This window comes from Emydura macquarii, unplaced genomic scaffold (genome assembly GCF_026122565.2).
Source record: "Emydura macquarii macquarii isolate MOO-44397 ecotype Brisbane River unplaced genomic scaffold, CSIRO-AGI_Emac_v2 contig_1045, whole genome shotgun sequence".
NCBI lineage: Eukaryota > Metazoa > Chordata > Testudines > Chelidae > Emydura > Emydura macquarii.
Window position 1 is genome coordinate 14,046,505 of NW_027131182.1, and position 26,268 is coordinate 14,072,772.

The 26,268-nt window shown below is 39.3% G+C and overlaps 1 protein-coding gene across 7 annotated transcripts in view; it reads left to right on the plus strand.

Moving 5' to 3' along the window:
* The window catches only part of NIPBL (NIPBL cohesin loading factor), a 281,327-nt gene that overhangs the window by 230,294 nt on the left and 24,765 nt on the right, over window positions 1-26,268 (plus strand). For all 7 annotated transcript variants that reach the window (XM_067545538.1, XM_067545537.1, XM_067545539.1 and 4 more), the window contains 11 exons: window positions 398-487; window positions 1,054-1,268; window positions 1,380-1,482; window positions 2,408-2,506; window positions 2,613-2,759; window positions 11,785-11,919; window positions 12,785-12,883; window positions 16,312-16,365; window positions 19,708-19,816; window positions 22,908-23,044; window positions 25,861-26,001. In XM_067545538.1, coding sequence (XP_067401639.1) covers window positions 398-487; window positions 1,054-1,268; window positions 1,380-1,482; window positions 2,408-2,506; window positions 2,613-2,759; window positions 11,785-11,919; window positions 12,785-12,883; window positions 16,312-16,365; window positions 19,708-19,816; window positions 22,908-23,044; window positions 25,861-26,001 — 1,329 coding nt within the window. The remainder of the gene's footprint in view (window positions 1-397; window positions 488-1,053; window positions 1,269-1,379; window positions 1,483-2,407; window positions 2,507-2,612; window positions 2,760-11,784; window positions 11,920-12,784; window positions 12,884-16,311; window positions 16,366-19,707; window positions 19,817-22,907; window positions 23,045-25,860; window positions 26,002-26,268) is intronic.

A 26,268-nucleotide genomic window follows, 5' to 3' on the forward strand; every position in this document is an offset into this window, starting at 1 on the left:
AGTAGAAATGGGGAGCAGAGGGAGTTCAGTGCTCCTATCGCTCATGTTCAGGTATATGTAAATGATTATGGAATTACCTGCACTGTACACTTTTATCTGCCAGGTACTGTGACATTTAAGAATAACTGCGACCTAATTAAATCACATCCAGTGTCTCCTATCTTCCTCATGGCCTAGCTGGACAATATCCTTCATATATAATCTGGTTTGGGTATTGCAGTTTTATTGGTAATTGATTTATAAAAATTATCTGAATAGTTTGGAATTATTGTCAACATAATTAATTGTGTGCTCTTACATTACATTAATTTATATGCATGTGTGTATATAATGATTTCTTGATCATATTTGCACTGAGATATTATATCTTCTGAATGTATCTTGCTACATATTACAGGTTTCAGGAGGGGAAGATGAAATCCAGCAGCTGCAAAAGGCATTGCTAGATTATTTAGATGAAAACACAGAGACTGATGCGTCATTACTGGTAAATTTCAATTTTCTGAATTTATTAAATCTATATAAATATAACTTCATCAAAGGAATAGTTTATTAATTCTCATGACTCTGGAACAGACATACTGGTGCCTTGGTTACACCCTCAAGCTAGTCCCAAAACTGTTCATAGCATGAATCCCTTAATGTAGTTGAAATCATAGTGGACCCATTCTTCTGGATTTCTGTCATAATGCTTATAATAGTCCTGGGTTGACGATACTTACATTCTAGACAGAGCACACACTCCTATCTTTTGTCCTCAATGTGCTGTTTACTTGGTATTTGATGCATTCAGATTGACTTTCATAAATGCTATACATCCACTTATACTATTTATCTACTATAATTCCTCGATTCTTTTCTGTGTTGTTGTATGTTTTAGACTAACATTCTCCACTCTGTCTTCCAAGTCTCAAAAGGAAATGTTGAATAGCAGTTGAACACAGGGGCTGATACCTGCCTGGACCCAATTTAACTTCTTCACAACTTGAAAAGGAATTATTAATAATCGCTCTGTGGTTTGTTTTTTCTGCCCATTTTGTTGCATTTCTCCAGTTTTCTCGGAAATTTTATATAGCTCAGTGGTTCCGTGACACAACTATGGAGACAGAGAAAGCAATGAAATCTCAGAAGGATGAGGATTCATCTGAAGGAACTCACCATGCAAAAGAAGTTGAGACAACGGGACAAATCATGCACAGAGCGGAAGGCCGCAAAAAATTTCTTCGCGGTATCATCAGAACGGCACCCTCTCAGTTCAGTACATTAAAGTAAGTTTCAATAATTGTTGGTTTTCTTTGTAATTTGCTCATTTGACTTATAAGCATTTTTATTCATTTTTAAATAAATAACTATCAAGTATTGTGTTAATTTTGTTACAGGATGAATTCTGATACTGTGGACTATGAAGATGCTTGCTTGATTGTTCGCTACTTGGCCTCTATGAGGCCGTTTGCCCAGAGCTTCGATATTTATTTGACACAGGTAAACTGTGCCAGAAGTCTTAGTGCTGTGAATTACGGTTGGTTTCCTGGTTCCAAACACTTAAGGGGTAGTGTGCAATATCTGCTCATTGTTGAGCACAGGTATTTAATAGGCCATGATAACACCACATACTTTCATATTATTTATTGATATCACATGTGCTTATTTTTTTTCCTGCATGTATATTATACATACCATACTGTACATATATTTTTTAATTTGTGCATAATTTTTTATGAGAGCCATCAACTTGATGGGCATAATAAAAAGATAACTACAAAATGTTGAAACGTTTTCAAAGATTATATCTAAAATGCATGCCTGATTGGGAACATGATCTTGTAAAACATGTCTTCATGGATAATTTATATAACTGTTCAAATTCTAAGTCGGGCATGCAAACCAGCTCAATCATTTGCCTGCAGTGCATGGTTCTATCATGCTGATGGTCATGAGTTGACAAAGTGACTTTAATATTCCTTCTTTCTGGCTGGGGGCAGGAGCACTAACATGGTGACACATTTGAGATCCAGGTAATGCTATGGGTCACATTATTTTCTTTGATCCACTTGCAGAACCATCTCAAAGTTGAGATGCACAAATCCTACTCCCGTTTGAAGGCTAAGAAAGCCACATGTGGATAGGAAAAGCAAAGCTAAAATAAAGGGATGGACCCCATATGGACCAATATTTGGGTTATGGCTCATCATAGTGAGGGAGAATCCAGGCTCCATTGTCCCAGTGCAGGAAAGGCATCACTCACATGTATCCCCCCTCCCTTTCTAAAATGTGTTAAATTTTTGGTAGTTGATTTTTCTCATTTTAGTTTGACTTTTCATGTTATCTCATTGTATTTTTGCTTTCATTAAATATTGACTGCTATTTTCTAAAAGCAAATAAAATATCTCTTTTGTTTTCTTATTAGATTCTGCGTGTGCTTGGTGAAAATGCAATTGCTGTTCGAACAAAAGCCATGAAGTGTTTGTCTGAGGTTGTTGCTGTTGACCCCAGCATTCTAGCCAGGGTAAAAAAGGAAATGATCTGTAATGTACATACATTCTTCTGTTCACATTTAAAAGAAATTCTATTTTTCCATACTTTGCATTTGTGTTTTCTTTTGTTTTCTTTAGTTGGATATGCAACGAGGTGTTCATGGACGGTTAATGGATAACTCCACTAGTGTACGAGAAGCGGCTGTGGAATTGCTTGGCCGGTTTGTGCTCTGTCGACCTCAGCTTGCTGAGCAGTATTATGACATGCTTATTGAACGAATACTGGTATGGTCACTTTGAGATCACTTTGATGTCTGTAAACACATTTTTATCCTTAATTATATTGAATAGTATCCTACTTCCTAGAGTAAATGAACTTGTATAGATTTTGTTGGGAATCAAAACTAAAAATTCTGCTCACCAAGCTGACCTTGTGAATTGCAACATTGCTTTTGATGAGGAACTGGTGGATCAGAAAGTAAATATATACAAGTCCATATGATACTATCCTCTTCAAAGGCAAAATCAGGGCTCAGGCAGGATTTTTTCATCCAGCAATGTATAGGTAAAATAAAGGATTTTATCACTTTTCTCTGAAGCGTAATATAAGGCATTGGCCAGTGTTGGAGGGAGGCTACCTAATTTGAAGGTATGATTTGTCACAGAGAATCCTAATATACAGAATATATGGCAGGAGATTTATACTACCTCATATTAATAATCTAAAGTAAAGTTGCTTGTTTTAGCTATCTGATACTAAGAATACATTTATCTATTCTAATTTTTGGCATTGTAAACATTGTCTGATGCCAAAGAGACATTATTTTGTATATTTGTTTGTTATGATGTTCACATAGATGACACCAAAATGTTAATTTAACAATGAGAAAGCATTTGTACTTTCCATGTCAAGTTATTTATTTTTTATTTAAAAAAGCATAGGGAAGGCTGTAAGTGCATATATGTGTCAAACACTTGTAAATATATATAGAAATATTCAGTCTGACCCTGTGTCATTGTTTAAAGAACTCGTAGCATATTAAATCTAAAAGTTGAAACGCCTCATTCCTATGTTTCCGTCTCTGTAGATTAAGCCTGGGAAAACAGATGAGCTAGGAAGTACATCTAAGATCTATTTTTTCTATATCTGTCAAACCAAGAGTGGTATAAAAGTCTAAATTCCCGAGCCAGTAGCCTGACAGTGAGAGTGCTCTACTCTCAGAACATTGTAGGAACTGATCTGAACTATAGAGGTAAAACAGGGAAAGAGATCATCTCTACAACATACAGGACCCAAATATTAAAGTTGGTTGTTATTTGTATTTACAAACTGTAGTGTCCAGGAGCCCTGCTCATGGACCAGGATCCCATTGTGCTAAGCACTATACAAACACTGAACAGAAAAAATAATCTCTGTTCCCAAAGGCTTGCAATCTAAGTACAAGGAAAGAGACAATAGATTAATACAGACAGACTGACGGGGGGGGTAGGGGGGGACAAAGAAACAATGAGACATAATTGGTCAGCATAATAGGCAGTAGTCTCAGCACACCAGCAACCTAATCATTGCCAAGATTTTTGTGTTAAACGCACCTGAACATGAATTTGTTGGAAGCTAGTATAGTCTCTGGAGTGCAAGTGCAATATGCTACCTATGAAAAACACCATTAAGTTACACTACAATAGCTGAAGTTTTGAATGATCTTCAGGTGTGGTCCCATGTATGGTAGAGCATATTGCAGAAAATCAATCTCAAGGTCACAAAAAAGACATGGATAACACTTGCAGTGTCCACAGTTGGACAAAATATAGTTGCCATTTTCTGAACAAATGCTGATTTTGAGGGAAGGAAAGTACTCTTGCTATTGCTGCTCTTTGGCTATTAAGAAGCATGGAAGAATCCACTAAAATTCTCCAAATTGCAAACCTGAGTAAGAAAAGATGGAAAAACTCCCTCAGTTAGAGTCAGATATACTTCTGCCATTTCTTTCATTTATTTCCAATCAATAATATCTTTGTCTTATCTGAGCATTTCAGCAAGCTAGTGCACAAGCTGATTTCACTTCTAAACATTGGGAGAGTTGCAGTTTGAATCTGATAAGAGAGATTTAGAGCTTGGAGCAATCTACATACAGAAGCCCTCATCTCACTGTCACCATTGGATTGCCTCACATATATGTTGAATAGGAGGGCTAATTAAAAAAAGAGAGCCTGCTATACCCCACTTGGGACAGAAGAGTGAAAACCTAATAATGATTTAGTTATTTGCCTCATTTGTTGCTATAATTTAAGATGTTACACGTGAGTTATAATGTATTTAGGCAATAATCAAAAAAGTGATTTACAGTGAAATAGTCCAGTGGCATAGTAGTTGTACTCCTAAACATGTCTGTCACAACATGTCAGAGTGTCATAGTGGTGTACTTCATCCAGTGCACTAAATGCCCCAATAACAACTGTGTGAATGGAACCAGACAGTCACTATGCCCCTGAATGAACTCTCACAGGAAAATGATAAGACAAAAACATCCCATCACCTTTGGGTAAACACTTTTCACAAAGTGATCACTCTGTCTGACTTGTCAGTCCTCATCCTCAAAGGAAACCTGCACAATGCTTCCAAAAGATATTTGGGATCTTACCTTCAGAACTCTGCTAGACACTAATAATCATGGACTGAATAGACACACTGAATTTATGGCTTATTACAACAATCTGTAACCCACTAACCTCTTCCCTTTTTGTCCTGTTACTGCAGAGGTGTTAACAGGCCATGCTACTGTGACTGATCCACTGCCATATATATACTTATATATATATATATGCTTACTACTTATGATAAATAATCTGTTCCATCTTGCATTTAGCTGTGACACTTGGAGTACCTTTCCCAGTCCTGAAGAGAGCTCTGTGTGGCTCGAAAGCTTATCTCTCTCTCCAACAAAAGTTGGTCCAATAAAAGATATTACCTCACCCATCTTTTCTCACTCATGCAGAACACCTGCATTTTAATTATCAGTTTGGTGCTCCTAAGCCAGATTCCTGGAAAGGAAGGAAATATAATCTCTGTCCAGTTAATTTGTGGTGTTCTTTGAGTGCTTGCTCATTCCATGCTACGTGTGTGTGCGTGCCACATGCACAGGTGCCGGAGATTTTTCCCTCAGTGGTATCTATAGGGCCGGCTATAGCGTCCTCTGCAGTGGCGCATATATGCTCCAGTATCTAGGGTGCTGCCAGCCCTCCCTCCCTCCTGGTGCCTTTGACGGTGCTAGAAAGTCCTTGCCTTGGCAAGCACTTCTCAGTGGTTTTTCTTACATTAGTGTATAGTTTCAGCAAGAAAAAATAGTTGTTTTTAGTAGTTTTTAGAAGTTTCTAGTGATTAAGTGCTCATGTTCACGGGTTAGCCCTGGGACAAGGCATGCCCCAGTCCCTGGGCTTCAAGCCATGCGCATCCTGTAAAAAGCAAATGCCCATGAATGAGCCTCACTAGAGCTTCCTGGGTGAGGCTCATATTCAGGACAAGTGCAGGATCAGCAGGAATTTTAGATCTTGCACAAAGAGAGACTGTGACATCAGGTTGAGAGCACTCTTGATAGAATTGGCCCTCAGACTGGTGTCTAAGCTCATCTGATCAGATTCGGTGTCTAGTACTTCGGAATCAACCTAAAGCTCTCCCCCAGCACTGAGTTCGTCCTGGCACCGGTCACCATTGCCAGTGCTGAAGAAGTGGCATAAGAAGACTCATGCTGAAAGAGATCGTTTCCCATTTAAGTGGAGCAAGTCAGGATTGGGGGATGAGGTGAGACCTATGCTGGGCCATTCTTCTACCCCCCAGAATTTAGGTTTGCCCCAGAGCTCTCTCCCAGCCCACCTCACAACCCACTCCATTGCCTGGTAGTGGCAGAGGCCCTTGGTACCTGGCAGTGCCTTTTACCCCCAGGGCCTTCCAGGTGTATGTGGACTTACTTTCACTCCTGATACCGCCCACCCTCAGGATGACAGACCCGTGTGCTGGGACACCACACCAGGCCAAGAGCGGGTCAAGGGGCAAGCCCATGATGGGGCCCCCATGCGGATCTCCGGTATCATGGCATTGCTCACCATCTCTGCAGGGCCCATTGCTGTCTCAGCAATGGATGATGATACCTCTTCAGTCTACCAGGCACAGTAACCACCAGCTAGACTGTAGGTGCCGCTCACCTGACTGTTGGTACTGGTGACCAGAACTCTGGTACAGAGCACTGGGGCCTCGGCACCTATCTCCAGACTCAGAGGCATTCACCGTAGCACTCCTACTGATTGCCAGAACATCAGCACCCTAGGGAATTCTGGCACTGATCAGTGGAATCCCAGCACCGTTGAACCACACCTAGTACTCCAGAGAACCAGAGGCAAGATCAGTGCCACTGTGGACCTCCAGTTTGGAATCAAAGGAAGACTAGGGTCCCTCCCATAAAGCCATAGATACCCAGCCATGGCTCCTGGGTTGCCCCCTGCCCTACCACCAGGCTCTTGGCCATCAACATAATGAGCTGGGCCTTGGCAATTCCGGAACCCGTGGGGTTTTCCTTCGGTCCCAGGGTCTCCACATCAGTCCACCTCAAGGACATCAGAAAGACACTCAGCAACAGTGTCACGCCATCACTGGATTTGGATGACGAACCAGGCCAGGCAGAGGATATGCTGGTGACACACCGGGAGGAGGAGACCCCAGTGGCAGGGGACCAGTCACCTACTCCTCTTCTACCGGGCATCCTCATCTTCATCCCCTGATGAGGTAGTAACAGGATCTTCCACCACAGTCCACCAGGATGATTTTAGGGCTTCCCAAGAGCTACTCAGAAAAGTAGCAGCCAATCTGGGCCAGAAAGTGGAGGATCTAAAGGAGCTGGCTGACTTGCTTTTTGACATCCTGGCAGGGACAGCCACCTCTAGAGTGGCCCTCCCCATCCATGAAGGGATCATCAAGTTGGTTAAGGACTATTGGCAAAACCCCTCCTTCTTGCCCCCAACCTCCAAATGGGCAGAGAGAAAAAATACTACGTGCTCACTAAAGGCTTCGAGCATCTATGCTGCCATCCATCCCCGGGATCATTGGTAGTGTCAGAAGCCAATGAGAAGGATAGACAGGGCAGTGCAGTTCAACCCCTATAAATAAGGAGGCAAAAAAACTGGACCACTTGGGCAGAAAATTTATTCGACCACAAGCCTTCAACTGTGCATATCGAACCAGCAAGCATTGCTGGGGAGATATGATTTTAATATTTGGCACTCTATGGCCAAGTTTGTGGACTCCCTCCCTCAGGAGTCTAGACAAGAGTTCCTGGCCATCCTGAAGGAGGCGAGTCATTAGTGTGGACTGTTTTCCAGGCAGCCTCCAACGCCACGAACTCAGTGGCCAGAATCATGGCATCGGCAGTGTGAATGAGGACCTCGTGGTTGCAGTCACCTTGCCTCTTGGTGGAGGTCCAGCAATCCATTCAGGACCTCCCTTTTAATGGTGCGGTCCTCTTCTCTGAACAGACAGATGCCAGACTGCACAGCCTTGAGGACTTGAGAGCAAGATTCTGCTCCTTGGGATTGTACATTGTTCTGATGTCTAGGAAGCACTTTAGGCTTCAACAACAGAGGTTTGCGAGCCAGTCTAGAAGCAAGCCATATAAAAAGCGAAACAAAAACTTTAAATGCTGTTAGGGCCAACCTTCCTCTGCACCGCAGTCAAGTTCAGACTGCTACTCATCAGGCGGCAGACAGGGAGCGCCTGAGGGTAATTTAGCAGTCTCCGACCAGGACCCATCCCTGCCTTTCTTTTCAAACCGCCTTCCTTCCTTCCTTCCCACATGGTCAGCCATAACACTGAACAAGTGGGTTCTAAACACCATCGCAGCGGGATTCACCCTGCAATTTACTTCTATCCTTCTCTTCCACCCCCATCCCTGTCCCTCTTCAGGGACCCTTCTCACGAGTAACTTCTCATCCAGGAGGTATTAAACCTCCTGTGGGGAGGAGCCATAGAGGAAAGTTTTCCTATGACTGAGAGGGAGGAAAGGGTTTTACTCCCATTACTTTCTGATCTTGAAAGCCAAAGGAGGCCTGCGACACATATTAGACTTGTGTCGCCTCAACAAGAATCTGAAGAGGCTGAGGTTCTGTATGGTTTCCTTTGCCTCCATCATCCTCTCTGTGGATCTGGGAGACTGGTACACTACCCTCGACCTAAAGGACACACATTTTCATATTTCCATTTTCCAGGGCCACAGGTGCTGCTTATGATTCATAGTGGGAAACGACCACTACCAATTCACAACCCTTCTTTTTGGCCTATAGATCGCGCCAAGAGTCTTTACAAAATGCATGGTAGTAGTGGTGGCCTACCTCAGATGTCAAGGGATACAGATCTATCCTGACCTCGATGACTGGCTCATCAAGGGGTATTTGGAGGCTCAAGTCCAGCACAATATCAAGGTGCTGTGAGTAACCTGCCAAAACCTGGGCCTGCTGGTAAATGGGCAGAAATCCACATTAGTACTGGTGCAAAGGATAGAGTTCATCGGAACAGGCCTCGACTCTACCCGGGCCAGGGCATTTCTACCACAGGCCAGATATCAAGCCTTGTCAGACCTGATCCTTCAGGTCACTACCCACCCCCTCACCACAGCAAGGGTTTGTTTCAGATTGCTGGGCCACATGGCAGCATGTACTGACGTGGTACAACATGCAAGACTCCATCTCATGTCCCTTCAAATGTGACTTTCATTGGTCTATTTTCCTGCTAGGCACAGCCTGGACATAGTCCTCATGATCCCGCCCTGGGTGCTTACCTCTCTGGCTTGGTGGACAACCTCTGTGCACTTGACAGACGGGATTCCCTTTGTAGCTGTGTGCTCATCACTTACCTTGGTGTCAGACACCTTGGATCTAGGTTGGGAAATGCACCTTGGCCCACTCAAGACACAGGGCCTCTGGCCCTTGAGGGAGCTGAGGTTGCATATAAATCTCCGGGAGCTCAGGGCGCTCCACCTGGCCTGGGGGATGTTCCTTCCCCAAATGTCAGGAAAAGTAGTGCTAGAAGAGCAAGATCCTCATCCCTATGTAGGGAGGCTCTCAGACTGTGTGGGGCACGCAATCCACCTCAAAGCTTCTCACCTCCTGGGAGTCAAGAACAAGTTAGCAGATCACCTCAGCAGGTCTTTCTTCTGTCACCACAAGTGGTCCTTGTACCCGGAGGTGGCAAGAATGATCTTCCAGAAGTAGGGAACTCCCCAAGTGGACCTGTTCGTGACCAAACAGAACAGGAAATACCATCAGTTCTGTTCCCTTAGAGGGCACGACAGCGGCTCCCTGCCCAATTCCTTTTTCCTTCGGTAGTCAGGAGACCTCTTCTGTGCCTTCCTTCCAATTCCTCTGGTTCACAGGGTCCTCATAAAAATCAAGAGAGACAAAGCGAAGGTCATAATGATCGCATCTGCATGGCCCCACCAACATTGGTTCGGAATGCTCCTGGACCTAGCAGTGACAGCCCCTTGTATGCTCCCAGCCCATCCGGACTTGATCTTGCAGGATCAAGATTGGTTGTTGCACCCGAACCTAGCCTTCTTGCAGCTGACAGTGTGGATGCTGCATGGTTAAACCAGCAGGAACAAGCTTGCTCCACCCAGATCCAGAGAGTATTACTGGAGAGCAGGAAGCCTTCCACTATGATCTGGCAAAATGGAAATGCTTCACCTGCTGGGTGAGGGAGCATGAACCTTCCTTGTTTCGATTACCTCTACCATCCATCTTGGAATACTTACTCTACCTGAAGCAGCAGAGCTTAGCACCATCGTCAATTATGTACACCTAGCGGCAATCTGGAGATCCAGGGCAGTTCGATCTCTCTCGAAATGACAATCAGATTCCCAAAGGGCCTGGGAAAGCTCTTCCCCAAGGTCAGAGATCCAGTCCCTCCATGGGATCTGAGCTCGGTCCTCTCCAGACTTACTGGGCCCCCCTTTGAGCCCATGGCATCCTGCTCCATTTGTCCTGGAAGGTTGCCTTCCTGGGGACGACTACATTAGCAAGGTGTGACTCAGAAATCAAGGTCCTAACCTCGGAGCTTCCCTATACTGTATTCTACAAAGATAAGGTCCAGTTGCAACTTTTCTCTGCCAAAGATAGTGTCACATTTTCATGTCAACCAGGACATCTTCCTGCCAGTGTTCTTTCCCACGCCACACAGCTCTAAAGAGGAAAGACATTTACACACATTGGACATCAAGTGAGCATTGGCTTTCTATATAAAGAGAACTAAACCCTTCTGGAATTCCACACAGCTCTTTGTAGTGGTGGCCAAACACATGAAAGACTGACTAGTTTCATCCCAAAGAATTTCCATGCATGCTATGAACAGACGAAGGCTGTGCCCTCTGCCATTTTGACTGTCCACTCAACAAGAGCTCAGGCCACCTTTGCGGCTTCCTTGGCCCATGTACTGATTTAGGACGTCTGCAGGGCTGCAACTTGGTCCTTCGTGCACACCTTTACATCCCATTACGCAGTCATACAGCTGGCCTAGTACTATGCGGGCTTTGGCAGGTAGGTTTTGCAAATGGCACATCCATGAACTCCTGGCCCACCTCCAGAGGTACTGCTTTTGAGTTACCTAGCATGGAATGGACATGAGAAGCATTAGAAGAAGAAAAGACAGTTACTAACCTTCTGTAACTTATTTTTCGAGATGTGTTCCTCATGTCCATTCCATGACGCACCCTCCTTTCCCTCTGTCGGAGTTCTTGCAAGAAGGAACTGAGAGGGAGGGGGGGCCGGAAGTACTCCGTATACTGGAGCATACACACACCACTGCAGAGGGAGCTAGAGCTGGGCCTATGGATACCACTGAGGCAAAAATCTCCAGCATCGGTGTATGTGGTGCGCGCACACACCTAGCATGAAATAAACATGAGCAACACATCTTGAAGAACAACAATTAAAGAAGGTTAATAACCATCTTTTATCAGGCTCTGAAGGGGTTTTAGGTCAATCCTTAATACCAAAACAAAAGTAGAGCTCTTGAGGGAGAGGATGTAAAATGGGGCAATAATTCAGTATTCACAGGACTATAACCAGGACCTCCAGGATCCCTGGAATGAAGTAGAGTTACCAAACAGCAATGTTATCTTTCATATAGGGGCATTTAGAATTTCTTAGTTACTGTTTTAACATGTTTTGCAAGTCATGCTTGATAGCTTTTAATTGGTAATAATGTGTACTATACTTAAATTCATTCACACTTCTGATTTTTTTTAACGCATATTTTCCTTTCTCCCACTAGGATACTGGTATCAGTGTCAGAAAGAGAGTTATAAAGATTCTGAGGGATATCTGCATTGCACAGCCAACATTTCCCAAAATTACTGAGATGTGTGTGAAAATGATTCGCCGAGTCAATGATGAAGAGGGCATTAAGGTAGGGTAGAATGTTTCTTTTAAGTTTTTAATTACAATTTATTATATTTTTCTTTTATTTTGAAAAATAAATAACAAATCTAGATTTTTTTCCTTAGAAGCACTTCAGAGTTTCTTTAGTATGTGTATGATTTCTATTTGTTTTTAACTTTGCAAAATAAATGTGAATTAAAAAAAAATCAACAATCTTGTTGATAGGTTAATGTCAGAAGTGTTGTTTTTGTTTAAAAATAAATTAAGGGAGCTCAAAAATAAAATAAAATAAAATATTTTAGATTTTCCTTCTTTTCTGCTTGCAGATATTGATTTTCTCCACTAGATGTCTATCTGTTTACTAACATAAATAAACCCTCCCAAATTGTGAGGAGTTGCAAGTGCTGTGGAGGATAGGATTAAAATTCAAAATGATCTGGAGAAATGGTCTGAAATAAACAGAATGAAATTCAATAAGGAGAAATGTATAGTACTTCTCTTAGGAAAGAAGAATCAATTGCACAAATACAAAATGAGAAATGACTGCCTATGAAGGAGTACTGTGGAAAGGGACATGGGAGTTATAGTGGATCACAAACTAAATATAATGGATAGTTTATAAGTTTATTATATTTAAGTGTCCTTCCAGGCAATAGTGAGCTCAGATATAGCTTGGAGCCCCCTTTTGACTCAGGCCTGGTCTGGCCTACTTCTAAGATAGCATATACAAGTCTTTCTTAAGTAATCGTCTCTTTTTAGAAGACCTCATTTAGCTCCACTAGTTCTGTGTAAAATGACAAACCATCAATAAGTCTACTCATGTGGGAAATAATATGGAAATGTATATGTCAAGATAAAGTTAACTATCTCTGGCAATATTTTTTTTTCTCTAGAAACTGGTGAATGAGACATTCCAGAAACTCTGGTTTACTCCAACTCCCCAAAATGACAAAGAGGCAATGACAAGGAAAATTCTAAACATCACTGATGTGGTATGCTGTACAAATTTGAGCTAAGAATCACATGCAGGATTTGATTAGGTGTTTTTTTAACATGTCTTGAAATTTTAATTGCTGAATCCTCTTATGACATAGAAAAATAAACAAGTAATTGACTTATCAGACAGCTTTATAAATCTCATATGTACTGCCCTTTTGCTACATCTCTTAAGATGGTGAAGGGTTTATTCATCTGGCAATTGGGAAGAAACAAAAGTCTTGTAGGAAAATTTTTATATAAATACTCATCAGTCTATTGGTGATAACTGATGCAGTAAAATTACAATTGTATACAATGGTCTCCTATTTCATACAATAAAAAGCTATATGTAGCCATCAGTGCTACTGAAAGCCGATAAAGAAATTAAAGTTTAGTTGAAGAAAGTATCCCATATGTGATGTGTAAAATCCATTTGAAAAGTTATTATTCAGAAAGAAATGTTGGGCCAGAATACCTGCTGGCATAAGTGCATACAGCTCTGTTGAATGGCGATTTGGTTGTATCAACTTTATATCAGCAACAAATTGAACCCAGATTCTTAGAAACTTCACATTTGTCAAATGAAAAGTTTGTACGTATAACCAAAATAATCAGTGAAACAACAAGAGGTGATGCTATTTTAGACTTGATTTTGATAAGTAGTGAGGATATTATAGAAAAGCTGGTCATAGAAAATAAACTTGGATTGAGTCAAGTTTAAATTAAATGGAAAGATAAATAAAAACAGGTCAAACTTTTAATCAAAAGACAGATTTTTGAGAAATTAAGAGAGCTAGTTAGTGAAGACAACTGGACTGAAGAATTTAGGGACTTAAATGTGGAGTAGGCTTGGAATTTCATTGAGTCAAACATGCAAAGAAATGTGCATCTCAAGTAAAGGGGAAAAACTTGGTAGATCTAACTGAATGAATAACCACCTCAAAAAAGATATTAGGTGGAAGCAGAGAACTTACAATGAATGAAAGAAAACATTGATCCACAGAAACCTATGTCTCAGAAATCAGAAAGCATAAGGGATAAGGTGACAATTGTTAAAAGTCAAATTGAGTTAGACCTTGCAAAGGAAATTAAAACAAATAGTAAATGGTTCCTTAGCCATATAAATAAAAAGAGAACAAGAAAAGAAGTGTGTCCATTATCCAGCATGGATGGGGTAAAGATTAAAGATAATCTAAATGTGGCCAAAAAACTAAATTAATACTTTGCTTCAGTCTTCAGTAAGGATGGTAATGTAAAACATAGGGGCAAAGGCAAGATGGGAATCAGAATGGGAATGAGCATATAAAATGGGTGGAAGGGTGGAAGCAAAACTCAAAGAAAACCAGGTAATCTCCCCCAGAACACTGAAAGAACTGGCATATGAAATTGCAAGTCCAGAAGCAAAGTTTTATAAATAAATATATCACATTGGGATAATACCATATGACTGGAGAATAGGCAACTTAGTTGCTATTTCAGTAAGAAGAATTAGTGATCCAGGTGACTAGAGACTCGTTAGTCTGACCTTAACAGTATACAAGGTTTTAGAACAAATTTTGAAGGAAAGAACAATTAAAGACGTGCAGTTTAAAATGCAACATGGGTTTGTTGAAGGAAAACCTTGCCAGGCTAACCTTATATCTTTCTTTGAAATAACTGATTTGTTTTAGACTAGGGAAATGCTATAGATCTCATCTGTCTGGTACTGTCTGATACTGTACCACATGTGAAATTATTAGTTAAAATGGAGAAGATAGGGATTGGTACCATGTAAGGTGGGTAAGGAAATGTCAAAAGGAGAGATGATAGTGGGTTGTGCTGAAGAGAGGATGGTCAGGCTGGGAAGAAGTTATTCATGGAGTTCCTCGAGGATTTATTTTGAGACCAATCTTATTCAATGTTTTTATTAGTGATCTTGGCCCAAAAAGTGGGAGTGTGCTAATCAGACTTGCTGATGACATAAATTTTGGAGGCATTTTCAAATGGAGGAGGAATGGAATAACTGGATGACCAAGAGAATTAGAGTAATAAAAATAGAATGACATTTAACAGTGCAAAATACAAAGCATGCACATAGGGAGTAATAGCAAGAATTTCTGCTATAACCCTGCTCATCAATTGGAAATAATAGAGGAGGAGAAAGACCTGGATGTATTAGTCAGTCATAGGATGACTAAGTCACTAATATGGTGCATCCATGAAAAAGTCAAATGCAATTCTAGGATCACATCAGGTGAGGTATTAGCAGAAGAGATAGGGAGGTATTAATGTCATTGTACAAGGCAATAGTAAGACCTCACCTGGAATACTATGTATAATTCTGGTCACTCATATTCAAGAATGATGAATACAAACTGGAACAGGTGCAGAGAAGTGCTACTAGGAAGAACATGGGAATGGAGATCCTATCTTATGAGAGGAGACATAGTTTGGGTCATTTAGCCTAGCAAAACGAAGGCAGAGAGGGGATATAGTTGTTCCCTATGAATACATCAGGAGTGGAGAAGAGCTATTTAACCTAAAGAACAACATTTTCATTGGAACAAATGGATGTAAACTAACAATAAATACATTTAGGCTTCAAATTAGAAGATGTCTAACCATGAAAGGAGTGAAGTTCTGGAACAGCCTTCCAAAAGGAGTAGTAGTGGCAAACAATCTAACTAGTTTTAAGATGGAGCTTGATTAGTTTATAAATGGGATTGTGTGACTAGGTTGCCTGTGATAGCACAGGACTGAACTCAGTGACCCAGGAGGTCCTGTCCAGTCCCGTGTCCTTATGTAAAATTTATTGTTTTAAAAGATGCTGTTTAAAAATCCTGATGAATTAAAAATAAATGTATTTGCTTATCATACTATAAATACCTTAAAACTGATAAATCTTCTGTTCAATATGTAAGCTAAACCGTAGTTTATGCATTACTTTGTTCTTGGACAATAAAAAGAGACTAGTCAGTTACACTTTCATATATTCTAGTCAATTTTACCTTCAGGTTCTCATGAGCTAACACAGTAGCACAATAACATTCCTGCAATGATGGCAAATCTTTGTGGCCTGTTTAAAAACTGTATTCATGGCCATTTGAAATATGTCAAATATTTTAATAGCTCTTAAGCTTTGCAAAAACTAGTTTTCACGAAACTTAAAATTTAGGTCAAATTTTATCTGACAGTGACCCTACAACTGAAGTAAAAACTTTAAACTCATTTAATCATTGTTATTTAATATATAAGTTGTGGTAGCACCTAAAATGTGGAAAAAAAGAAATTTCAAATACCGAAGACATAGTTTCTGTTGCTGATATCTTACAGTCTAAAATAATTTTTGTAAAGGAAAAATACTTGTCATTGTAGTTTAAATTTAAACCTGTTTTGAATACTTAAATCACATTTTTCTTCAGATTTCTTTTTTTATAAATCTATTCCAAATATTCTTTCTTAGGTTGCAGCTTGTAGAGATACAGGGTATGACTGGTTTGAACAACTTCTTCAAAATGTAAGTAATAGCTTTAAAAGACTCATTTCCCAAATGTCAAAAGAATCAGCATGTTTCATGGAACCTAGGGCTAAAATGTAACTCCAGGAACTCCTAGAGCAGTCCTTCACACTGTTATCCTAATTATAAAATCTAACATTCTCTTGAATTTTGTTAAAACCTCTTGACTTTAACAACTGTATCCTTCTTTTGCCACTACTTTTGTACCTAAGACTAGTTCTTCAATTGATGGACTTTATTGTATTCCACTGAGGGTTTAAGCATGCATGCCATGCATCAAGAGCCAGAGAAATTTAAATTAGTAGTGTCTGTTGGTCTGCGCATTTGCCCTTGCCTCAACTCATCTAGCCTCATGGTTTCCCAAGGTGATAAAGGGCAGGGTGGACCGACCACATCTCTAGTTCGTTCTCATCACTGCATGGGCCAAGTCAGAGCTACTAGTGTCCTCTCATTTATGACACACATTAAAAAATTTATAATTGTATACAGTTAGTTTTTCTTCTAGTGTTTGCTGTTTTTACTGTTTTAATGTAGTTTTAGCTTTTAATAGTATTTTTAGTAGAACTGAGACTTTGGGGGGAATCCGTTTACCATTACCCCTCATCCCCCATTGGACTGTGCCGAAGATGCCAGGATTTACAATCTGTTCTTTCTGCCCACATTCCTTCTCAATCAATGACGAACATCAACACTGTCTCTATTGCTTGGTGGAAGCCCACATTTCATTCATGTGTAGTATTTGCTAGTCCTTCCCAAGCCATACTTAAGGAAGCCGGACTCTCCACCTTAAGAAGCACCTCATGGAAATCACTACGAGGCCTTAGTCGATCCTAGGCTGGGGAACCCCACCCATGTATATTGGCCTAAGACAGCCAGAGTGTGACTCTGGCTTGGGAAATTGAGTCTGGCTCTGGTGGTACCACTGCTACAGACCCCATGCAAGGGCCTAGTTGGGCGGTAAGGAAGCATGTACATAGGTATGGCAGTAAGTCTTCTTCCAAACCAAAGAAGGACAATGTGTCTTCCACGAATTCCAGCCACGGGAAGGCAGCATGCTTCAAGACTCACAATCATGACAAAAAACTTTACAAACTGGTGGATCTGCTGGTACGGAATACCGACCCGTGCACACCATCAACGTCAGCCTCCCTTAAGACAAGGGATTTGTTGATTTCAGGAAACTCCTCTGCTCTGGCGCTGGTTCTGGCTATGGAACGAGTACCATTAATGCCAGGGAGGTTGGAAAAAGCACCAGAGCCATATGAATAGTTTGCTCTAGAGAACTGACATCTCCACTACCATCCACAGATCTACCAGAGGCCAGATCTCCCACCCAGAGCATACCAAAGTCAAGACACTTTAACACTTCCTCCTAAGGTTTACACATTTCCACTAGCTCTGACGGTACCGTTTTTGGAATCAGGATCCAAGTTTTTGTCCTCAGAAAACTCAGATGGAGTACGAGGGCTGCCCATTTCCTATAGCCACTACGAGTACCCAAAAAGACTACCTTCTCTAAAACAGCAGAAGTGCAACCGGTTTCCCACACCATGGGGCCCTCTGCAATCCTGCTGACCCTATTGGGGAACCTGGCCCCCATATCCACCCTCAGAACTCACGCATTCCGTGAGGTAGGCATTGCCTCTATCCTTGTCTAGGGCACCCATGAGCAGATACTCTGAACCGAGTATGGAGGAAGAACTGCTCAGTCTGTTTCCACCGATACTGCCGGAACAACAGCGTTTTCCATCATCGTCTCCAGATGCTGACTTTAATTATTGTTATATTTGTTCAATGTTGACAGTAAACTAACTGGTTAAGTTCTTGAGGTCATCTTTTTTTGCCCATTTTCAAGATTGTGGCTTGGATTTTTTTCAAAGTAGCCTAAGCGGGTGACTAGCCGCCATTTAATTTTAGTGGAATTTGGGTGCCTAACTTCTTATGGCCATGTGAAAATCCCAGCCTGTAACTACTACCTTTATTTTTTCCCAGTTCCCTGGTTACTTCTTGTATTTAGTAATTTGTTGAGAGTGATAGCTAGTGACTGCATTTCTTCTGATACTGCATGGAGTCTTACTGCAATACACATGGACTACCTGAAATCCCCAGAAAAATGTCTGGTCACATGATTTTGCATTCTCCTCCGTATTTTCATCTGCAATAAAAGACACCTTAATATATACATTAAAACCAAGACTTGCAAAAATGGGTGCCTAAAATGAAGCCTCCAAGTCCCAATTTGGTGCCTGAACAATTGACCAGATTTTCAAAAGTGCTGAGCACCTAACAGTTTCGGTGACACTAATGGGATAAGTATTTGACACTTCTGAAAATCAGGCCTGTTGTTAAGGTGCTGAAATATAAATTTGGAGCCCAAAGTTAGACGGCCCATTTTTTTAAAAATCTTCATCTCAATACTTTCATAATATTACATTTCCATACAGAGAACATCTTTGTGGCAACTGCAGCAGTTATGTGATTATGAATGAAGTGGAAGTTGGTGTAATCACTAATAGAGGGAAAGGGGACCATGAGACACTGTCTCATTTTTAAAATTCTTTGCTACTATATTTCGTTCAGTACTTCTGCATTTTACTAAATAGATTATAACTAATTTATTATCTATCATTTTCCCAGTCTTACTCTGATAACTTGTGGTACACAAACCAACTCCAATGCTAGGATTCCTGTACTTGGGGCAGCATGGTGTCCTGTCCTGCAAAGAATCTGTTGCTATGAATCTAGTGTTATTGTGGAACAGTTGCTAGCATATAAAAAGACAAGTGTTGTGGGGAGAGTGTAGACAAGGAATTAGCATGATATGAGGATGGGGTGCTGTCTCAGGGGTGAAAAGGAACAAAGAAAAACAGAGAATATTGCACCAGGATAGCACCTCTTACCAGTTACAGACAAGGCACATGGATAACAGAAAAGCCAGTTCAGGCATGAGGAAGTTGAATAGTGAGTAACAGGGAGTGAGAAAAGACAGAGACAATGGAAAGCGATCCTGTTGACATTTTGAGCCTTGTTTTATCACTGAGGTAGATACCATCACATTTATTAAACTCTGAGAATGAGCTACGCTTACTGCCCAACCCCTTAATTCTTTGAATTGCAGTACCTTGTTCCTAGATGTAATATTTATTTTCTTAAATAGTTTAATTTTTTGCCTCCACAAAGTGCTTTTCAGAGCTTCTGAGGAAGAAGTTTATAAGGATCACAAAATCCTTCATCTATGAAATTGTTACAAAAGTGCACATTTAAGTGCAAATTATGGGACAGTTCAATGTATTGCAATTTATATTAAATCTTAATAATCTCCTGTCTTTCTATCTGCAATAGCTATTGAAGTCAGAAGAGGATGCCTCATACAAACCTGTGAAGAAAGCCTGTACGCAGCTTGTTGATAATCTGGTTGAGCACATTCTAAAATATGAGGAATCTCTAGCAGGTAATGTAGTTACTTACAATTCAACAGTATTAATGTTTGTTTTTCTTTTTTGTTACTAAATATATGAAATTGTATACTGTCAAAATCTTTAATTCTGTTTTAAAAAAAAGACAGTAGTAGATAAGACCAGGACTGTCTTGAGACATTTAAATTAAAGCTTTCTTTATTATGATTAAATGGACTTTTAAGTGCAATAATAATAAAGCTTTCTTTCATCTCTTGAAAAGGATGCATCTTGAAAACATTTTTCGTTCCTTCATTAAAGTTGTTCTGGTGCTATTGTTTTCTGGTTCTATTGCACTGGTGAAATACAGAATGTTGTTTTAAGGCGTAACAAGAACATGGTAGGAAGTTTAAGGTGGATAAATTCAAAGTAGAAATAGGGCACAATTTTTTAGTAGCAAGGGGGATTAACTGATTGAACAAACTACCAAGGGAAGTGGTGGCTTCTCCATCTTCTGGTGTCTTCACATCAAGATTGGATGCCTTTCTGGAAGATATGCTTTAATGAAACACAAATTATTTTGCTCAATATAGTGACAGTTGGGAGAAATGTAATTACCTGTGTTATACCAAAGGTCAGACTAGATGATCTAATGGTACCTTCTGGTCTTAAATTCTGAATCTGTGATATACAGGGCAGTATAAGTTACCACAAGTTATTTTTTCATCCACACATGGTTGTGGTAATACATCCTTTTTTAGCTTCTTTTTTTCCAAAGAGAATGCATGATAGGTCAAAGATGTTAAGAACTGTCTTTCCTCTTGTGGCCATTTAGAACTCCTAAATCTTTGAGTAGATGATAACTCTCATTTGGATTAAATGGTAACTTGATTTTGTGTGAAAGAGAGGTTGTTTTTGTTTGCATTCTGTTTGACATACTTTGTGGATATACATTTTAAATATTAAGCTTTATCTTTAGAAGTCTTTTAAAATTATAAATTTCATTTCTCTCATCTTTTCATGAAAGCACGTAGTTTGTATATGACAAAATGACCTAATGTGTATATTCAGTTCAGCTGCCAGCTTTTGATATAATTTGAAATAGTAAGAGGTTTTGGTTTGTTAGAGTAATAGGAAATGTTTTAGATTATTTACAGACTGGCTGTAGATGTCGCTACACATATTTCATTTAGGCTGCTTTATCTCTTATTAAGAGACAGCCTGGTCTAATGGATTGAATCAGTGCCTCCTAGGTTTCATTCCCAACCTTGACTTGCTGTGTGATTTTAGACAAGCTACATAATCTCTCTGTGCTTCCATTTCCCTTTATTTAAATGGGGATTTTAATGTTACTTAATCTCTGAGTATCAAATAATGTTACTAAAACTTTTTGACAATGGAAAATACTATATCTCTTTAGTGATAGTAGTATTATTCCTAGACAGAAAACTTGGTTAAACTGGATATAAGGTTGTAAATACGTATCAATAGTTTAAAGGGATGGGGGGAAATCCTTAGTAAAATATTTTAGTTCTTAAAAGCCTCCTCACAAACACTGGAAAATATGGAAATAGAGCAAACTACAAGCTATACAAGTAACTTTAACTCTGTGTCCCACAGCCCTGTCCAGATAAGAAAGGGACATCTTTAAGATTCACAGCTAGTTGATATGTTAAGTCAATGAATACTTTGGTTTGACCAGGGCCCCTTTCAACTTGCAGACTTTGTAAACTATATTCACTGTGGTTTACACAGCAGAGCATGCATAGCATAATCACAAAGGCTATATCGGGCCAGATTCTCATTGCATTGAAGCCCCTTTACTCTATTTTGGAAGTTTACACCACTTTGGGTACTTTAAGGGCCATTTACACTGCCAAAGCAATATAAAAGAATGGAAACCAGAATCAGGTGTATGGGTTTTAAGATTTCTACAAGTTTAGGAAGCCAGAATTCTGTAAATAGGAAAGGGTTGAAAAGTTTGCATAATTCTAAATATTGTATGAAGGAATGATTATGAAGGGATGGGAGATAGATGCTTTGTATTTATACAAATTTTAATAGTACTTTCCTCTTATAATAGCACCTTTGATCCAATAATTTCTTTTACATTACAAACAGTAATTGTGTCACAACCTATTAATTTAGGTATGTTTTATCATCTACACTTAATAGATGCAAAAACAGAGGGGCACAGAGATTAAGCTCTTTGCTCAAGATCACATAGTATATGTCAAAATTTAGATTAGAATGCATGTCATGTGAATTACAAAACTTTTTCCAGTTTTCCTGCAACCACCCACCTTCCGCTCTCTATGCCCATACACAAGATCTTGATGTTGCTGTCTTGGTGAGAAAAGGTGACCCTCACAAGTAGACTGTGGGACAGAATGTTTACATAATGTTTTGAGATCCTTGAATGAAAGTTTTTATGTACAGCTCCACAAGATGGCTGCATTCTGGGACTAGTTCCTGTCTTTGTCCCTTCCAATCAATCCACTAGATCATTCTCTGAGACTGAAAGATGGAACTGTTTCAACATGATTAGGAGCAAAGCAGCTATCTAAATAGTGCAAAACAATTACAAAATGCAGAAATTAGAAAGTTTATAAGGGAGCTACCAATCTACTGAAGTTCAAATCCAGTAGCAAAAACCTCCAAAATTAATCATCAACTTTCCCAAAAATGCTCAAAGGCTCATTCATGTTCACTAGCTAACCTCATTAACCAAACTACCTGTTTTACATTTTGTAGAAACTTCTCAGTGACCTTAAAACAAAACAAATTATTTCATATTAGGAAGTTTTTGTTATGAGTCCAAGTTTTGTTTACATTATTCTGGTTTACATTCATTACAGAATCATTGGCTGAGCCTGTGGCCTAGAAATATAAGTGGTTTAAAAATTAATGAAAACTTCAAAGGAGCTTTACTTATTATTTTGCATATTTTCTTGATAATTTTAATGTGCTAACATTTTTGTCTGCTAATCCAAGTTTTCTTATCTAATGAGGAATTTATATGTCATTTTTGAAGATACATTTAGTGAAAGTGATTTTTATATGCTGTGTTTATTTACTGTCCAGTTTTGTTATTGACAGAACAGTCCTTGAGTTAAATATACTTAATGTATTTTCTAATTTTTGCAGACTCTGACAACAAGGGTGTGAATTCTGGTCGCTTGGTAGCTTGCATAACCACTTTGTTCTTATTCAGCAAAATCAGGCCCCAGCTAATGGTCAAACATGCCATGACCATGCAGCCATACCTTACCACTAAATGTAGTGTAAGTATAGGAAACTAAAATCTTCTTTCATCTAAATAATTATGGAACTCAAGGGTTTTCTTAAATGTATGATGAAATTGAGGGTGGGAGTGTAAAAACAGCAACAATATTTCCACTACATGGCTGTTTTCAGTCCTGAATATATAAGAGAATCTTTTGTCATCCTTAGATCTCTAACAGGAGAGTTTTTTTCAAAAATTTAAAAAGAGAAAAGTATGCCTTCAAGGTTTCTTACTTTCTTCTCAATGGGTGAACTACAAAGGTTTTGTTAAAAATTAAAAACTTACTTATTTGTAAGGTTTAAAAAAGAAAATAAGTAAAAGAGTGTTTTATTTAAAATGTATTTAGCCTGTATTTTAATAAAATTTACTTCCTGGTTTTGTACACTCCTCAGCAGAAAACTGACAAATGTGCAATTATGGTATGAAATTTCAAATAGTCATCCAATTTTGCATAAACACATTAATACTTAATGCAACTATCCCCCTGTAAAATTCAACCCACTTATTCACCATTTACTCTATATTTTATGTATCTATCCTGTTAATTTCAACCTTTATCCTACTTTTGATGTTTCCAATTACCACAAATAAGTAATCAAGCTTAATGTTATAATAACCATTAGCTAGTTTCAAATCATTTCACCTCAATCATTTTTTTCCTAAGAGCTAAAAATCCCAGTTTTGTCAGTTTTTCATCATATGTAAATTCCATTCCCTTTCTTTGCTTTACATTTACATTGCTGCTTATGGTAGCAAGTTGGCAAGGAACCCACTGTGAACATTGCTATTTGTATAAGGTTTTGTTTAAACTCCTACGGTGAAATCCTGGCCCCTTTTGTATTCAATGGTAATTCTGTCACTGACTTCAGAATTTCATTCTGATCTTTTGATCTGCGAATACCTGTCATCTTCTCAGTCACTAATTATCTCCAGGCCTTTTCCCCATTCACTTGCCTGTGGATAGAGGACATCATGACAACAAGCCTGGCATCTAGCAGCATCTACAAAGTACTTTCGGTGTTCAAGATGAGATGTTGTCTCTTCTGTTTGAATAGTATACCAAGCTTTACTGAATGGGGTGGAAGGGATTTAAATGCTGCAACATCTAGTCAATGGACTTTATACCCAAGCTTCAGTTATGCAGCCTGAGGTGAATCCTAAAATAATTTACCATGATCTACAATAGTGTATAAACACTTTGGTACTGAGAATTGTAGCATATTCCATTGTGATTAATGGGATGCTCATTGGGAAATTTTAACTTCTAGTGTCAGAGTTAACAAACCACTTGAATGCATATGAAATAAAATGGCAATTAATACTTGCGTTTAGAATTTCTTCTGTACATTCCTCACTTATGGCTTGTGCACAACTCTTAGGCCCATAGGCTAGTAACCTTTCACCAGACTATCTTTTTTAACCATAGTTTCTGAAATGCGCTAAACACAGTCTTTATCTATGCTTGTAGTCAAATCACATTCAGCCCCAGTTCAGCTTCACCTGTTGCTAGTACCTGGTATCACCAATGGGTCATTGTCCAGGTCAGACAGAAGAGTTCAAAGATTCATTCTAGGGCTCCAAAAGAATGATCAGGATTTAAAGTCCTACTCAGCCCAAGCTTCAAGACAGAGCAGCATCAGTTCTGATGTATCATTTCTGAGTATCTTGGTACAGACAGCCCCAAACTTCTCTTTTTCAGTGCTGAAGGAAAACATGAGGTTGCATTCCTAGCCTATCATGTTGACCGTGTTACCCTTTCTTGAAGTCCCTGTTCAGGCTCCTCCTCCTTCACTGTATCTAATACAAGCTTCTTGTAAAGCCCCTACCGACCAAAGTTTCTGCTGTCTTCTTTTTGAAAATCTATGGAACTCTTTAAACAGTGAAAACAATAACACGCTTTTTAATACTTTGCTTGTATTGCTGAGTAGCTTTAAATAACATTTTTTATTTCACCTAGTCTTGTCTTTTCAAACCAAATCCTCCCCACTTTGTTTGAGTTTTCTCTTTCTCCTTTGAGAATTTCTCCTCCAGTCCCCCAAGACCTCACTCTTCCTAGACCATCCTATAAGTGGCTGGAAGGGAGAGCCTTTTTGCAGCATAAAGGGGGTCCAGAGCCCCCTCCTTCTCACTCCATGCTGCCACTCCAGAGAATTTAAGAAATACAGAGGGATTTGCAGGGACCCTGTGCCTCTGGGTGAATATTATCTGTTGCAACTATATTAAATCCATGACAGTTATCAAAATGTTACATTTTATTTAACAATGTTTATACCTTTTTCTTGATATGTTACTGAATGTTTAAATTCAGAAAACCTATTTACTCTATATTTCCTCCTACGTGTAGGATTAAAATTAAGCAGCAGCATTCCTGTTGTGCTTAAGATACATCATGAAATGTTTTGTAATAATTAATTGCGAAGTAATAATTACTGACAACCTTAAGAATATTTTAGACCATAAAATAAAGCTGACCTTTCACCTCAGTAACTTTTACCTTTACCTGGACTCGCTCATTTCTTAGTGAAAAAGTATTGGATTAGTAATTAAAGGCAACATTTTAAATTTGATGTTCATAGCATAGCAATACTTTTGAATATGGTAACAAATTTAAACTGTAGTCTTTAAAACCTCATCCAAACTTTTCCTACAGAGACGTGCTACAGCATATTTAAAACATACTTCACAGAAAAGTTAGGTCTTTAAGAATTGAAATTTATTAACTTATTCTCAAATCTGAAATAACATTAACAGTTCTTAGCTCTTATACAGGAAAATGGTAAAAATGTTTAATCGTTGTAAATGTTACCCTTACAGACCCAAAATGATTTCATGGTGATCTGCAATGTTGCAAAAATCTTAGAGTTGGTAGTACCTCTGATGGAGCATCCTAGTGAGACCTTCCTTGCCACTATTGAGGAAGATCTCATGAAACTTATAATCAAATATGGCATGACGGTAAGACTTAATTTCTACTTTTTAATTTAATTTAATGTTTCTGGTTCAGTTTGATATGGAATATGTAGAAATTATTTCAAATGAAAGCGTGAACATTTCTACCCTATTAATGTTTGAATGACAGTTATGAAAAGCTGGCTGTCCCAATGATAGTTTAAATGACCAATTTAGGCTACGTTTATACTGACGGCGGCAAAATCGCTGCCACCAGATCGATCTTTCTGGATAGATTGAGCGGTCAGTGAGACCTGCTCAATCGATCAGGAA